The sequence below is a fragment of the Leishmania major genome, chromosome 21 (genome assembly GCF_000002725.2).
Source record: "Leishmania major strain Friedlin complete genome, chromosome 21".
Lineage (NCBI taxonomy): Eukaryota > Euglenozoa > Kinetoplastea > Trypanosomatida > Trypanosomatidae > Leishmania > Leishmania major.
The window spans coordinates 592,075-607,315 of NC_007262.2; the positions used below are offsets into that span (position 1 = coordinate 592,075).

General features: G+C 61.2%; 4 protein-coding genes across 4 annotated transcripts; all 4 read right to left on the reverse strand.

The window, feature by feature from the left end:
• Positions 1 to 1,413: 1,413 nt before the first annotated feature.
• PRMT5 (putative arginine N-methyltransferase, type II) lies at positions 1,414 to 4,632 on the reverse strand (the record flags this gene model as incomplete). The annotated part of the gene is made up of 1 exon (XM_001683046.1): positions 1,414 to 4,632. The coding sequence occupies one exon, from the start codon at positions 4,630 to 4,632 to the stop codon at positions 1,414 to 1,416; it is 3,219 nt and encodes a 1,072-aa protein (XP_001683098.1).
• Positions 4,633 to 5,186: 554 nt separating this feature from the next.
• On the reverse strand, positions 5,187 to 6,722 carry LMJF_21_1460 (conserved hypothetical protein; the record flags this gene model as incomplete). Its single annotated transcript, XM_001683047.1, has 1 exon — positions 5,187 to 6,722. One exon carries the CDS (start codon positions 6,720 to 6,722, stop codon positions 5,187 to 5,189), a length of 1,536 nt encoding a protein of 511 aa, XP_001683099.1.
• A 1,912-nt stretch (positions 6,723 to 8,634) lies between these two features.
• On the reverse strand, positions 8,635 to 9,453 carry LMJF_21_1470 (conserved hypothetical protein; the record flags this gene model as incomplete). The annotated part of the gene is made up of 1 exon (XM_001683048.1): positions 8,635 to 9,453. The coding sequence occupies one exon, from the start codon at positions 9,451 to 9,453 to the stop codon at positions 8,635 to 8,637; it is 819 nt and encodes a 272-aa protein (XP_001683100.1).
• A 1,324-nt stretch (positions 9,454 to 10,777) lies between these two features.
• LMJF_21_1480 (conserved hypothetical protein) lies at positions 10,778 to 13,261 on the reverse strand (the record flags this gene model as incomplete). The annotated part of the gene is made up of 1 exon (XM_001683049.1): positions 10,778 to 13,261. The coding sequence occupies one exon, from the start codon at positions 13,259 to 13,261 to the stop codon at positions 10,778 to 10,780; it is 2,484 nt and encodes an 827-aa protein (XP_001683101.1).
• Positions 13,262 to 15,241: the final 1,980 nt, after the last annotated feature.

Consider the following 15,241-nt stretch of genomic DNA (forward strand, 5'->3'; position numbering starts at 1 on the left):
ACCTCGAGGTGGCCTTCGCTGTCCCAGACGTGGACAATAACGTTAGTGGGCACTGCCACCCGCGTTCTTCTTCGTTTTCCCCGTTTTTCCTAGTTCTGCATGTCTCCTTGTCCACTTCCTCTGTCTCACTTCCGTCAGTATCGGACGTGGCACCGGGGGTAGGGAGATGGGTGGCGGCGGTCGGATACGCAAAACATGCACATACATGCTTATACGCATATATATATATATATACACATATATCTCCGCACACACACACACACACACATATAAACACCACCACAACAACCACTCCTGTGAAGAGATGGGCATGAAATCGAGTACAGGCCGTAGCGAAGGGCTGGGTGGGGTGGGAGGACAGTCGAGACGTCACACGAGATCGGCGCAGCACCGCCAGGAAGAAAGAAAAGCGAGGCCAAGAAATAACATGGGCAAAACAACACACAAGCCAACACAGATACGATGCATGCATCACGAAACAGGACGTGAGGGGGGGGGGAAGAGGGTTGGGGCAGGAGAAACACGGCATCACGATGTGAGCCGGCCCGCCTCGCCTACCTACGCACACACGCACAATACATATATATATATATATATATGTGTGTTCCTGTAGGCATCCGCCAAGAACACTAGGACGGGGTAGGGAGGTGGTGAAAGGGCAGCGGTCCTGTACACGGTATCGTAGAGAAAGGCTACCGAGACGAACAGCCGCAGTGACGCGTGAGCACAAGAGGACAGGCGAAGAGGATAACGAAGGGGAGGGGGAAGAGGGAAAAGGTGACAAGAGACGCAGACGCAGCATCGAGTGCAATCCATGTCAAGCACACCCCGCCCAACGCGCACAGCATTCCACTCCGCAGCAGCGACCAAGACGACAACAGCGCAGGAGCAGTGGTTTGGTGACCGCCAGACACGTTCGCCACGAAAGGAAAGGGAAGACCAACAACAACAACGACAAAAAAAAACAGATGAGAAGTGCTGAGGAGAATTCGTGAGGAAGGCGTGGCGGTCCGCAGCAGCTCAACAGGTGTGGAGCTGCATAGAGGATGCTTGAGAAGGGCGGCGCGCAGGGGAGAGAGGGGGGAGAGAGAGGGAGAGGGAGAAGTGCTCACGACGTCACAGAACAACAACAGCATCAGCAAAACAAGGAAAACCGAAAAAAAAAATGAACACGACTGAGCGACTCTGCAACACGTCAAGACGCATCGAAAAGAATGAGAGGGAGACGATGGTGGACATTAGCGTCGCATACCTATTGTGCACATGATGGAGACCTGCTACGCAGCTCACGTGTCAATATGCACACACCCGCGGTAAACCTGAATAGAAATCGAAGAGGCAAAGAGCCGGGACAATAATTGCTCTGGCTCCCCTCCACACACCTTCCCACGCTCCAGTGCCATCCCCACCGTCTCACAGGAGCATCGACGCAGCCCAGCCGTTCTTGTTGTGGACCAACGGTGCAGCCGAGGCGTCGCCGCTGGTCTTCGGTGACTGTCGCTCCACCGCTGCATCGCCGTAGGTGACGCTCCACTCATACCACACCCTCTGCTCCTCCAGACTCGTCCGCCGATCCAGCTGCACGCGAATGGCGACCATGCGGCTTTCTTCCGCCGCTGCTTGCTCGACATCCTGCAGCTCCGCCTGCTGGGCGGGTTCGAGCGCAAAGACGCATGGAAACCAACTGTACATGTCCTCCGTCCTCTCCACAGGGGCGGTGGCGATGATTGTGGCTGGCGCGGTCGCAGACTGGTAAAGCACCGCGGAGAAATAGCCAGCCAAGCCGCAGCAGCGGCCACATGGCGGCACCTCAAAGAGAAGGCTCGCCGCCCGCTCCAGCGATGCGGGCTCCCGCCGCTTCATCGCGCCGCGGTCTCCCTTGTAGTAGTTACTGCTGCCGCCGTGGAATCTGTGCTCGAAGGTCCAGCACGGCTGCGGAGGCGCCAGTGTAACAGCCCTGCTGAGGTTTGTGACAAGCAGTGTATGATTGAGAGCAGCGTGGTGGTCGTGGCAGCCCGGCGGCGGCACCGTCAAACCTTTCACAGCCGCCTCCGTCACTGCCGCATCAAAGGTGGCGGACATGAGCGGCGCCACCCACGCAGTGTATTGCTGTGGAATGCACATGAGGTGAGGGTTGAAAGCGATGCCGCGGCTGAGCTGGATGTCCTCGAGCTGAGCGTGGAATGCCTCCAGACACTCCGGGCTGAGCTCGTTGTCGCCCAGACTCCCGAGCAGCTCAGAAACGATAAGGTCGCACAGACCGAAGTCAGCCGGCAAGGTGAGCGAGCCGTTTTCCGCGGCGGTCGCAATGGTGCGCCCGTCGGCGACGATCACCTCCAGTGTGTGGCCGAAGGTGTAGGCCAGCTGCGTCCACTCGGGGTCGTTCGCCCACCGCATACGCGTGAAGGCGGCAGCTAGGCGATTCTTTTCGATGGCGAAGATGCGCAGCCGCACCCCGAGCGCGGAGACAGCGTGGAGGCACTCATCAATCAGCGGGCCGCGACCGCAGCCGAGCAGCACGAGGTGGAGTATCCGCTCATCCGGCGAGGGCACTGGCACCCTCTGCATGACGCCGTGCTTCGCAAAGAATATGTGGTTCTGATGCGCGTGCTGTTGCTCCGCCCCGGCAGCGTACCAGTCTCGCACGTAGTGAAAGACTGCCTCGCGGTACTGCCGGTATTTTCGTGCGTCGCGCTCAAAGACTTCGTAGACGCCGCTCGACAGGTGGTGACTCAGTGGCTGTAGTGGCAGTTGGAGTTGGCCCTCGAAGGAGGCGAAGACGTCGCGGGTCGGCTCCTCGACGCCCTTGAAGTGGAGGTAGTTGAGCAGCGGGTACTGGTCAAAAAAGGTGCGATCAAACACTGGCATCGCGCGCCGGCGCAGCAGCTCCACAATGAAGGTGAGCGTGCTGACAAAGGGCGGGTAGGTGCCAGCCCAGCGGGAGGCCACCAACGGCTGGAGATCCTCCGGCATCACGTAGGTGTAGCGGCTCCGCAGCACATGAGAGCGGCGACAGTCGGCCGCTGCCTCGTACGATGTGTCGGAGGCGGAGCAGGCACCCTTGGAGCCCCCCTTCGCCGCCGCCACGGCCGAACCAGCTTCATGGCTCGTCTCAAGCTCTGTAACGCTGTCGTACCAGTCGAAGAGTGAGTAGTCTGCTTGACTCCCCTCGCTCTCGCCCTTGTGGTAGGTCGGTGGCGTTCGCCGGAGCGGTGCGCTGTCCTCGTCGGGGTCGCCGTGGTTGGGGTGCTCGTGCTTCTGCGCCTCCACGACGTCCTCCTCCGCCAAAGTGGTGCCTGGGGCGTCAGGGCGGTAGTGGGGGTGCTCAGGCGGCGCCACCCCGTGCGGTGCCAGACACGCCAGCAGCGCCGCGGCAGTAGGGCACTCAAAGCCGACAACCTCCTCGCCGAACCACTCGCTGGGCAGCAGCATGCGCGGGTTCCACGTGGAGTAGTAGAGCAGCGCCATCAAAGACGAAGCCGCCTCGGTATGCACCACACCCAAACGCGGCGACGAGGACGACGACGGCGGTGGTGCGCCACACATGAGGCTCGTCGTGATGCTGGTGACACTACAAGGTGTATTGATGCGGTATATCACCCGCCTTGAGTCCGTCTTGAGAGTGGAGTAGCCGTAAAGGATGGCCTGGCGGAGGCGCTGCAGCTGGTAGCGATGGGCAGGGTTGCATGCATCGCAGCGGACCCACACCTTTACCCTCGTGCACTGTTGAATGAAAGACAGCAATACATCCGCGGCAAGACAGGCGACGCGGATGTTGCGCTGATTCTCCTCCGCATCACTCATCGGCTGCGCGCCGCCGCGCGTGCCCGCTGTGGCACCCCCCTCGTTGTCCTCCCGATCACGACCGTCGTCGTCATTTCCGCCAGACCACGCGACGTCAGCGGCATAGAACGGTAGCGGCACCTGCACGGCGCGTAGGCACATGAAGGCTGCCAGCTCCAGCTGCTCAGCGATACGCTGCCGCTGCGCACGCGTCGACCAGCTTAGCTCCGTCACGACACCGTTCATCGTCTGGCACCACTCCGACGGCATGTGCAGCGCATTCCACGTCCCGGCCACCTCCCTGCGCCACGCCTGATCTAGCATGTGAGGATCAGCCGTCATGTTCGGCGGAGGACACGGACCCAGCAAGAGGGAGCTGAAGGGAAGTGAATCGTAGCTGCTGCTGCCTCTGGATGGGCCGGCACCGCTCGAGGCGTCGCCCTTTTGCGCGACGGCGGCGGCATCATTGTCCCCCGAAGACGGCGGCGACTTGCACCGCGGAAAGTGGCCGAGAAAGCACGTGCCGAACGTGGCACCCAACATGCGCGCTTGCTTGATGGAGCGCATCAGCACCGGCTCCCCGGTGATGCCGTACACACGCAATGAGGCAGGAGAAAACACGCCAGCGAGCGCCCACTGGTTTTGAAAGCGCTCCCGACCATGCAGGCAGTAGTCCTCCTCCATGGCCGAGGCGTTAGCCTGTGCCTCTGGGCCGTTGCTGATGCCACCACCATCGAACGACATTTCGGGAAACTGAGGGAACAGTAGACGGCGGAGGTAAGAGGAGCGACGTGGAGGATGCTTCGTGGACGTGTACACTTCACCGGTTTTATGTATGCGTCTATGCATATATACACGTGTGGCTCCTACGAAGGCGCTTGTCACGTGCTAAATGTGAGGGACTGGAATAGCAGCAGCAGTAGCAGACTCACGGTGGGCGAGAGAGAAGAGGAATAGCGGAAGATGGAGTGACGCCGTGTGACGCCATGGGCACGTTTGTGTGTGTGTGTGTACTTCATTGTGCTGGCGATGCGTAGGCAACTCTGTCACGGAGAGGTATTTTTGGTTCGCCGTCCGGACAATGGTTGGCCATATCTGCCATACAACTAAGCAGGACGTTGGCCTCAGCGGACACGAGGAAGAGCGCCGGAGCATCCGGCGCAAGCCGCTTGAGTTCGCCTATGGGCGCGTGCGCGACTTCTTTCGTTCCCTCAGCAACATGCGGCAGGCGTGCCATAAGAGGCGAACAAAAAGGGGAGAAGGAACAGAGAAGGCGAGAGAGTGTGCGAGCAGAGGAAGCGATCGGTGACCTCAAACAGTTGTGCCTGCGCACGCTCTCAGCCAACCCTTGGCCAGCCCCACTCACCCCTCCCCCAACCTCCCCCCCGCCACTCGGTGAAATCCTACGTTGCCGACGTCAAGAGGTGCTTGCGATCCTTTATAAGCTGCAAGAAACGGCGATTTGTGAAAGGATCTTCGCCTGCTGTCGACGTTGCCGTTGATGGCGACAGCGCAGCGGGCATTGAGACGGCCGTCGTCGTGCCACCGCCTCCGTGCCGCTTTAGCTCCTCCAGTCGCTGCCACTGCGACTCTAGGAGGTGGAGTTCACGCCTCAGTGACGTAGCGGAGGTCGCGGACGATGACGACGACAGCGGCGGCGACGGCTCGACGGCCGACGGTTGGGCAGCTGATAAGGCAGGGGACACAGGTCGCTCGGCGTGTGGCAAGGGTGCGGTTGGTTGCAGGTGAGTCTGCCGTGAAAACGGTCGCTCCGGCGGATGCAGCAGCCCCTTCTCCGGCGGACCTCTCGTCGCCCTAGTCGTTGCCGCGGGCGCAGTGCGTCGGTGCCGCTTCTCCTCGACCCCCTCGTCTGCGGTGATGTCGGCTCCGTACCTCGTCACCTTTCCTGGTGACATGACCACCTCCTCGTAGCGGCTCCGCAACCGGCGGTAAAGGTGCTCCATTTTCTCCAAATACGCTTCGGCAGCACTCACAGCGTGCTTCATGCGAGTCATCACGCTGCTGTAGCCTCTCTCTTGCACGACATCGTCGCCATATACTTGAAGCTGGTCGGGTGGAACACACTGCGCCACGTTCGTGCGCCGAGGCGCAACTTGCACGGTCTGTCCCGTCGCACTTCGTTGCATCTCACTGCTCCCGCTGCCGCTCGACGCATAAACGCGACGCTCTACTCTTTGCGGCAGATCAGAGTGCGCTGTCGTAGTTGTAGCGCTCCAAGGGGAGGTTGTGGCCGACGATGCAGACAACGACCCCATCGACCGCCGTGCCGCTCTACCGGTGCCGACAGTGTGGCCCGCAGCGTAGCGAGAGCCCGACGAGGCAACGGAGGGTTTTTTTGCGGCGTGACCACCACCTGCGTCACCCCGCGATGCGGCTGCGACTGGTGTCTCCACAGAACCTGCGGGGACCGCCACACCGTGCCGCGACGGAGCTGCTGCCTCTGCATGCGGACGCGCAGCATTTGCTGACGGATGCCGTGAAGGCCGCGTGGTTGATCTTGCCGACACAGGTGACGACGATGACGCATGTCTGCTGCTTCCAGTGCTGCTCGCAGAAGAGCCGGACGAGGACGCAGGGAGAGGAAGTGGGTGTGTCCCGTAAAACCACCACGGCGGCGGAGGTGGCGGGGGATACAGAACCGGTGGTGGTATTGCCCATGCGTGCGGCGCCGCCACCATGCCTCGGGCTGCAGCCTCAGCTGTTGGTGCAGACACCGCTGGCAGCGATAGCTGCGGCAGCACGTGCGGCGGCATCGGAAACACGGAAGGAAGAGGCAGATCGCTTGGCTTTGGCCACTCCGCGCCCGACACGTCGCTATGGTGCTCCTGCGCACGCAGCGGCACCTCATCCGGGTAGCAGAAGGGAGCTCGCAGCGTTGCCCCCCTAGGGTCGTAGTAGTAGGCATAGTGGCGGTTCATGTTGCTGCTGTCCGGTAACGGCGTGCCGTAGATTGGCGGCGGTGGTATCCACGGAATGTTCGCGAAAACACTCCCCGGGTGCGTGAGCGGTGGCTGGGTGGCAGTTCGCGACTGTGGTGCAGCGGGGTCCAGGTTGTCTCGCCGGCTGCTGCCTGCCCGGCCGCGTGCACTGTGACTGCTCGCTTCAGAGGCACGCGTATTGACGGTGGCGGCGAACGAAGACGGCACCCTCGTCTGCGGGTTGCCGGGCGGTTGGTGAAGAAGCGCGTCCCCATTATCGCCTTTGCGTGTGTAGGAAGACGACGCAGTGTGAGCGGAGCCGGGGTTATCGCCATATACGGCGGCCGACGGATGGGAGCCGCTGCGAAGACTGCTCTGGGAAAGGGCAGACGCCTTCGAGGTGGTGGACGTCGGCAGCCGGACGGCTGGCTCCAGCAGACTTAGGGCATCGTCCCGGTCAGCACTACGTCTGCGAGGGATGGAAGACACACTCAACGGCGGCTCAGCAGCAGCGGAGGCGACCTCCATCGAGGAGCTCGTACTCCGCGAGCTTGAGCCTGAAAAGCGAATCGCAGAATGCATGTGCACGGGAAGGACGTGAGGGAGCGGGCTGGGGGGAGAGGGTGCGAGCGAGCAAGTAGCGTCTAGACGGATGAAGAGATAAACGGCATATGTGCGAGCCGCTGAGTGTGCGTGCTTTGGGCGACGCGGAGGGAGGGCGGTGAGGTGGGGGGAGGGGGAGGTTTGCCTTGTGATGGACACGCACACCGTCCCTGGCGACGGACGAAGGCGACAGAGCCGGAGAAGGGGGGGGGGCTACAGCGGTGCTCTGTATTTCTCTACGTGATGCCAGCGCGGAGGCACGCAAACAAACAACAGAGAGGGGGGAGGGAAAACGCCGCCACGCGCACGCCCACGAGCGAAGCACCGGCGTGACGGAGGGGAGCGGCGATACCAGCGAGCACGTCGTGCTCGTGCTCCTGAGTGCTGGCTTGTGCCTGTACCTTTCTCTCTTTACGCACACACACACACACACACGCGCGCGCCCGCTAAGGGGTCAAAATGTGCACAGGCTCTCCGTTAGTTTCGTTTTCTCCATAGCCTCGCTTGCTGTAAAGGCGCGGACGTCTTGAAAAGGAGAGCGGCGGTGGGAAGGGTGGGCGCGAGCGTGAAGAAACCATGGGGAGACACAAGTAGCGGCAGGTAGACGAAGGGAGCGTGTGCGACAGCTGCTGTCCTCTTTTTACCACACGTCGCGTCATGCTTGGCACCCAGCTCCAGCGCGCAGAGGATGCCTTCGATGTAATCTGTCCACCTTGCCCTGCTGAGGTATCACTGTCATCGAGCGCTGTGAAGCCGTGCGCCATGGGGTTCCTGGAAGACTGTGCCTTGCATCACTTGGGTTGTCTCGCACCACACGTCGGTGCGTTACCTTCGCGACATTAACAGAGAACAACTTAAAGGCTTGGGTACAAAACGCCGGGTGGGGGGCAATGGACGGCTCCACCGCACCCCCCCCTATAGACACACACGTATACGCGTACACCACTTCATCAAGGGGGCCAACCGTCATAAAGGCAGAGGAAGCAGGGAGACGATGAGGGGGGGGGGAGAAGGCCTTCGGCATGTGAGAGCAACAACGGAATCGAACCAAGTAGAGGAGGAAGAAAAGAGGGCCATGTGCCCCTCAACCCCATTCACTCCCTCTCCGCACACTCCTCTGCTCCCCCCGCCACACCCTCACAGGAAACATGTTGGAGACGAAAGAGGAGGGTGGCGGAGGGGAGGAGAGAGCGGCGGCAATACGGCAACGACGCCGATACACGCCTGAGATGAGGCGTACGAGCGTGCAGCAGCGAGTCACTGCGCCATGACGGGGCGAACTCGGTTGCAGATTTGTGTGGGGACACTCCTACTTCGTTGCCTCCTCGGTCTCCTTTGCCTTCTCCGCTTCCAGCGGGTTCTCAATCTTCTGACGAGCGCACAGCGCCGTGAGCATCGACTCGCCGTCCGCCACGCCGCTCGCGTCATCGTGGCGCCTGCACCAGCTGATGTATTTGCGGCACGTTGCCACTGCCTGCGACACATCATCGAGGCCCTCAAAGGAAGTCAGGATCGCCTCGAGCGTCATCTTCACCAGCTCAACGTCGTTTTCATCAATGTGCTGGTTCAGCGCCTCGATCAACGTGTCCAGTCCTTTGGCGTACAGCACCTTAGCCTCCGCCGTCTCGCCTTTGCTGGCGAGGGTTGTGGCCTGTACCGTCGTGCTGAGGCCGAGACCAGTGAGGACGGAGCGGCGCAGGTTCACCGCCGCCACCGCCTGCATCGGCATGGCAGACTTGGCGTCTACGTCGATCCAGTGCAACACTTTCTGCAGCAGCTCCTGTGCCTCGACCGCCGCGCTGTGGCCGCCCTGCTTGCACAGCACGAACCCCATGAAGACCTCGATCTCCGCAATCTGCGCCTTGTCCTGCAGCTCAGCCTTGCAGCCGCGCAGGAGAGACTCGCACGCCCTCTCGGCACACTGGAGGGCTTCGTCGTATTGCATCATTTTGTAGTGCGCCTGAGAGGCTTCCATGCAGAGCAGACTCTCGCACTGGATTGGCGCGTTCGTGGCACCGATCTCCTGCAGCATCTGCAGACCGACGTGGACATGTGCAAGCAGCTTCGTGTGATCGCCAGATGCGCGAGCCGCCTCGATCTCCGCAGACAGCGCGTTCCACTTGGCCATGTTGGCCAGGTCTTGCTTCACCACCTCTTCATTGAGGGTGAACTCCTCGACATTGACGGCCGACACCGGTGCTGCCCGAGCAGAGGAGCCTGCTTGCACCGCGGTGCTGCTGCAGTGCCTGTGCAGCCACAACAGAGGGGCGCACGCCGCAGCAGGAGCAGCCGCCACGCGCCGCAGTGCAGGTGCGGAAAGGCGTTTCGCAAACATGCTATGCGTCCCTGCTTGCGAGTGTGTGCAAGTGAAGGATTTGGTATGCGCGAGCCGGGAGCGATGGCCGCCCTGTGTGTGTGTGTGTGTGTGTGTCCACCGTTCTCAAGACACCAGAGGGCGATTAGATGGTGCCGTGTGCGCGTATCGATCCGCGTATGAGGGCGTCGAGATAACGTGTAAAGACGGGCGTTCATATCAAAGGGAGGAGCAGAGGGGATTCCAGAAAGAGAGAGAGAGAGAGTGCGCGCGGGGAGGTGATGGTGCCGCCGCCGCCGCCAAACACACATGTAAGCACCTGTGCACAGAGGCAAGGAGAGAGTGAGAGGGAGGGATTGGAGTGGTGAAGCCGTCCACACGCTAGCGCAGACGTGCACAAGGATCTGTGCCACCAAGATACCGTGCGCGTGGAGTGGTGCATGAGGGAGAGACAAGGCCGTCTCAATCGTTTCTGTAGCCCTCCCCTCCCTCCCCCTCACCCCCACCATCACAGACACACACACACACACACACAGACAAGCGCACACACACTTCGGACTTCTTCGTTTTTGTTTCGTTATTTCGTTCCTCCCGAGTCGCCGAAAAGCTTGAGGATGCCGGAGAGAGAGAGAGAGAACGACGCAACGCGGTGTGCGACGCGCACCGGCACGCACAAGAGAGGGAACAAATCTCTATGATGGGTGAACAAAGAAGGACAGCAAGGATGGAAAAGACGAGGGGGATGTGAGATACAGTGGAGGAGCGACGTAGTCGCACCAAGCGACGAGGCGTGAAGGCGCGCGCAGGCACACACGACACACGACAATGATGCTGCTGCCGCGCCAGCCACAGTGTGGTTACGGTTGTGTCGAAATGAGGAAAGGCGTGACAGGGCTGGTCATTGTGATGGTGCTGTAGGGAAGGGAGGAGTGGGGGTGAAGGGTACAAGACATGGATGGAGAAGAATAGAAAAGAAGAGAGAACGCGCGACAGACGCGTGCAAGCAGCAGCAGCAGCATGAGCAGCCGACCTTACAGAGAGAGGAGCAAGATTAGGTAGACAAAACAAGAGGAACGAAGGTGCACGCCACTTCCGATGGCACGGGCAGCACCAACTCGCGCGTCGGCATTCCTTCTGACTAGAGTAGGAGATGCTGCTGCCATGCGCTCACCTCTTCCGCGTAGCGGAGCAGCTCGTTCTTGGTGCGACGGTCCGCCTCTCGCTTGAGTGAGTCGCACACGAGAAGGCTGTGCTGCAGCGCGGTTGCGTAGTAGTCTGCCAACTGCACCGTGTGCCGCGACATGACCCTTGCCGGCACCTGCGCCTCGTTCGCCGCCGCCTCCATGAGGGTCGCGTAGGCGGCACGGTAGCGCGCGTTCTCGTCTCGCACGCGGCGCATGAGGTCGATCTTCGCCTCCTTCGAAGTGCGGATGAACTCCTTCAAGGAGCCACGCATCGCCGACATCTGCGTATCATACTCTCGACGCATGCGCTGACGCAGCAGCTGCTGCATATCGCCCAAGTAGCGAGCCGATCGTAGCCGCTCAATCTTGCTGTCTCGCTGCGCGACGTCAATGCGGTGCTGGGGACGGTGGGCGAAAAAATACCGCTCCTGTCGCGTCAGCGGCGGCTCCGAAACAAACGGATGCGCCGGTGTGCGCGGTGGCGCGTGATGCTGTTGCGGCGGCGGTTGGGAATACGCGGGCTGCTGCTGGGACGACGGCGGCGCTTCCTGCTGTGGGAGTGCACCGCCGTCGACCTCGGTGGCGCTGCGCTTCTCCGGTGTGGGGGCGAGGGCGCCTCCGCGTGGATCGAAGGCCGCCGATGGTGGCTGAGGTGCTGCGTGGCGGCGATGGCGGCTCTCCCGTGCCCCCCTCTCCGCGAGGCTGCCTTCTTGCATGGCCGGGGACGAAGAGGCGTCCACGAAAGGCTTGCGGTGCCGCTGCTCCTGTGCATCCAGCACCTCCTCGAGGCGCTGGAACCGGCGCACAATGTCATCAGCGTCGAGTTGCGTGCGGTGATGGCGATGACGGCCAACGAGCAAGCGTCTCTCCGGCGGCGACGCACTGGCGAGCTGCTGCCCGGTTCCGTACATCGGAGAGCCAGACGACGTGAGCGACGCCCCTGCCTCGCGTCCAAGCCGATCCGATCGAGGATGACGGCGCTGTGAGTAGCCTCCGTGTAGGGACACATGCCCAGGGTCTACAGCCGACATCATCTCCGTCTCCTCCGCTGGCCCACCCGCTGGCGGGTACACGAGGTTGCGGTACCACTCCTCTAGCAAGTTGTCTGTGGGCATGACGGAGGAGTCGAGGTAGTGGCTGACAGAAGATGGCGACACCCCCTCGCCGAGCTCGGCTCCGCCAGAAATCATGTGCGGGCTGCCGCCGCCACTAGGGTCCATGATACCGCCACCGCTTGCCGGGCCCCCGTTCAGCGGTGGTGCGGGGGCCACGTAAAAGTTGTCCATCGGCTGGTGGAAGTGATAGCCACCGCTGCTCATGCCAGCTGCGTCTGCCTGCTGCAGTGCGGGGGGCGGCATGACCTCCGCGACTCGGTAACCTACCGGCGCGTAGGCCCCACCGGTGGTCTTGGCAGCGTCAAAGTCCTCTGCGTGAGCTGGGTGTGGGAGGGGGTACTGTCCGCCAGTCGCGTCTTGCCGGGCCACCATTGCGGACGACGAAGCCACCATCGCCGCCTGTTGTTGCTGCTGCTGCTGCTGGTGCTGCTGCTGCTGCTGTTGCTGAAGCTCTTGCTGCTGGCGCATGTCTTCTGCCACCTGCACAAAAACCATGATCAGCCGGCTAATGTGGTCCTCGTTCAGCTTCACCACCTCTTCGGCCTCGATGTCTTCGAGCGAGTAGGGGTGCTGGCGCAGCTGCTCCAACACCAACATCACGTTGCGCCGCCGCTTTTCTGCCGTGTTTGGCGATCTATCAATGCCGGCTATCGTGCAGTCGAACAGGCGCTGGTACAGCAAGACGAAGAAGCTGGAGGTGCACTGGCGAATGCTTGTGACGCGTGTGTTGCCGATGCAGCAAAAGGTGAGGAGGGCGTTCGCCAGCCCGAGGATCTGCTGCCGCTGCGCCTCCTTCGCCGCCTCCTCGGTCGTCGCCACCGTCAGCACCTGCGACGGAGGTGGTGGCGGCGGCGACGGCCCAGGAGAGGCGGACGTGGCGACGGTGGCAGCGGTAGGCGGCGGTCCCGCGCCTGGTCCGAACACAGAGACGGCGACGCCAGCAGAGTGCGCCTCGGCGGCGGCGGCGGCGGCGGCGGCGGCGGCGTGAATGCTGACGGAGGGAATGGGACCCGCTGCTGCGAGCCGCGCATCACTGCTACTGGCAGCTCCAGCGGATCGGCGCGCTGATTGAAGTGCAGCGCCGGATGCGCCAGGAGCGGAGACGGCCGACAGAGGCTTTGTCGAACATGCAGCTGCTGCGGCTTCTCCACCTCGCTCACTACCCGATGTGAAGAGCGGGGAGGGTGTCGGCGGCGAGGACGAAGAAGACGCCTGCCGTATCGGCGGCGGTGCCTTGTTCATGATGGACATGGCCCTCCCAGCGGGAAACGCTACCTGCGGCTGCTCTTGCTGCTGCTGAGGCTGAACCATGTACAGCGGCATCGTTGCGCCTCGCGACACCGCGCCGTCGGCCCGGGACGGCGCTGAGGAAGAGGATGTGGCAGTGGTAATCGTGGACGCGGCTGCGTTCTGCGGGTCTGAAAAGCAATGCTTTTCTGGTACATGTGCCACACGCGGGTACTCGGCCGCACCACTATGTCGGCCGCTGCTTCCACCGCTGCTGCTGTCCCCCAGAGCCGACATGGTGGTCAACGCCACGGAAAGGGCCGCTGCCGCAAAGAGAGTGTGGCGTGCTCACGTCCGTCTGCCAATGTGCGCGCTCGGTGAAAGGGGGAAAAGAAGGGTGGGTGGGTAGGTGGGGGATGGGGGGGGGAGAGAGAGCAGTTGAGAGGGCGTGAGGCGTTTTAGAGTGCTGAGCAGCACGAGAGAAGAGCGCTAAACTAAACAAAAAAAACAAACAGGAAGCGCAGAAAAGGGTTAGGAGAGAGAGAGAGAGGGAGAGAGACGGCCTCCGCTGCACACAGAAGGTGAGCTCTTTGGGGCGGCACAGCTCTCTCTCTCTGTGTGTGCGTGTGTGTGTGTGTGTGTGTGTTTGTGCACGCGCGCTGCCACACCGAGCCCCCTATACAAATGCGGGAAGCAAAACTGAGGCGGACCGTGAGAGCGTGAGAAGAGTGCGCGTGTATGTCGGCCAAAGTGAGCGAGAGAGGGAAGCTGCACAGCTAGCACCCACGCACAAGCAGTACGGACAGTCGGGGAAGCGAGAGACTCTCACTGGAAGGGGGAGAGGTGGGCGGGAGGAGGGGACCGGTGTCACGCAAGCATGTGTTGTTGTGTACGTGTTATGTAAGATGGATGCGGTTTGATGTGTGTGTGGGTGTATGTGTGGTTGATGTCACGGGTGTTGAGCGATAGCGCTCCACGTCCCCACCCCCGCGATGCACCAGTGAAACGCGGAGACACAGACACGAGCGTCAGCGCACATACCCATATGCATGCATGCGTGCGAGAGGCACCGCCACGCACACCAGTGCGGCAAGAGAGGGAAAACAACGCCCCGAAAAAGGGCATCGCACGAGTTCGCAGAGGGGTAGAAGGCGCAGAGAATGAGAGGAAGAGAGGCGAAAGAGTGGCGGAAGGGAGGGGATGCAGTGGACACACACGCACACAGAGAGGCACAGACACCGACCATGGAGTGGGGTACTCCTCGCACACATGGACGTAGGGGCACGCTAGAAGAGAGGGGTCTCAACGGTGCTCCTATCTGCTCACTTCCAGAGTGCTTCGCTTGTGCTGGGACTTGAGTACTCTTGTGTAGTCCGCCTGGAACGACACACACACACACACACACACATATATATATATAAAGACTTGTGGCACCAACGCAGCACCGACTAGTCACCTCTCCTGCGCGTAGAATCAAGTACTCTCTCCCTCACCCGTCTTTCCTGTTGCTGTGCAGGGTGGTGGTGGGCGGCGATTATACGCTGGTGCGCACCACACGGCGCCGGAAGCGACGACTGGTTAAGATACCACCAACGAGAAGTGAGGGAAAAATGAGAGGAAAGAACAAACAAGAGGCCGACACCAACACCAACGACGACGGATGCTTGATGGAGGGCAGAGAGATGGGATGGAAGGGGGGAGGAAGCAACATCACGTATATATATAGAGAGAGAGTTCAACGACTCCACCAAACACACACCTACACACACACACACACACATATATATATATACGGGGTAAACAAACAAAAAAGTTCATCACGAGCACCAACGCCCCCATGCAGACATAACATACACGCCCCTCAGCTAGATGAGGGGCGCTTCATGGACAACGGCTGCCAAGCAAAGAAGAAGCGGAAAAAAAAACGCAACAAAGAAACAAAACAAAAAAAAACATCACGAACGCACGGCACGGCACACCCCCAACGTCTCTCTCCTTCATGTCGCGGTAGATTCGTCTGCTCTGCACGCGCGCATCATCGCGTGTTGTGTTGCAAAAGAGGGAGAGAGAGAGAGA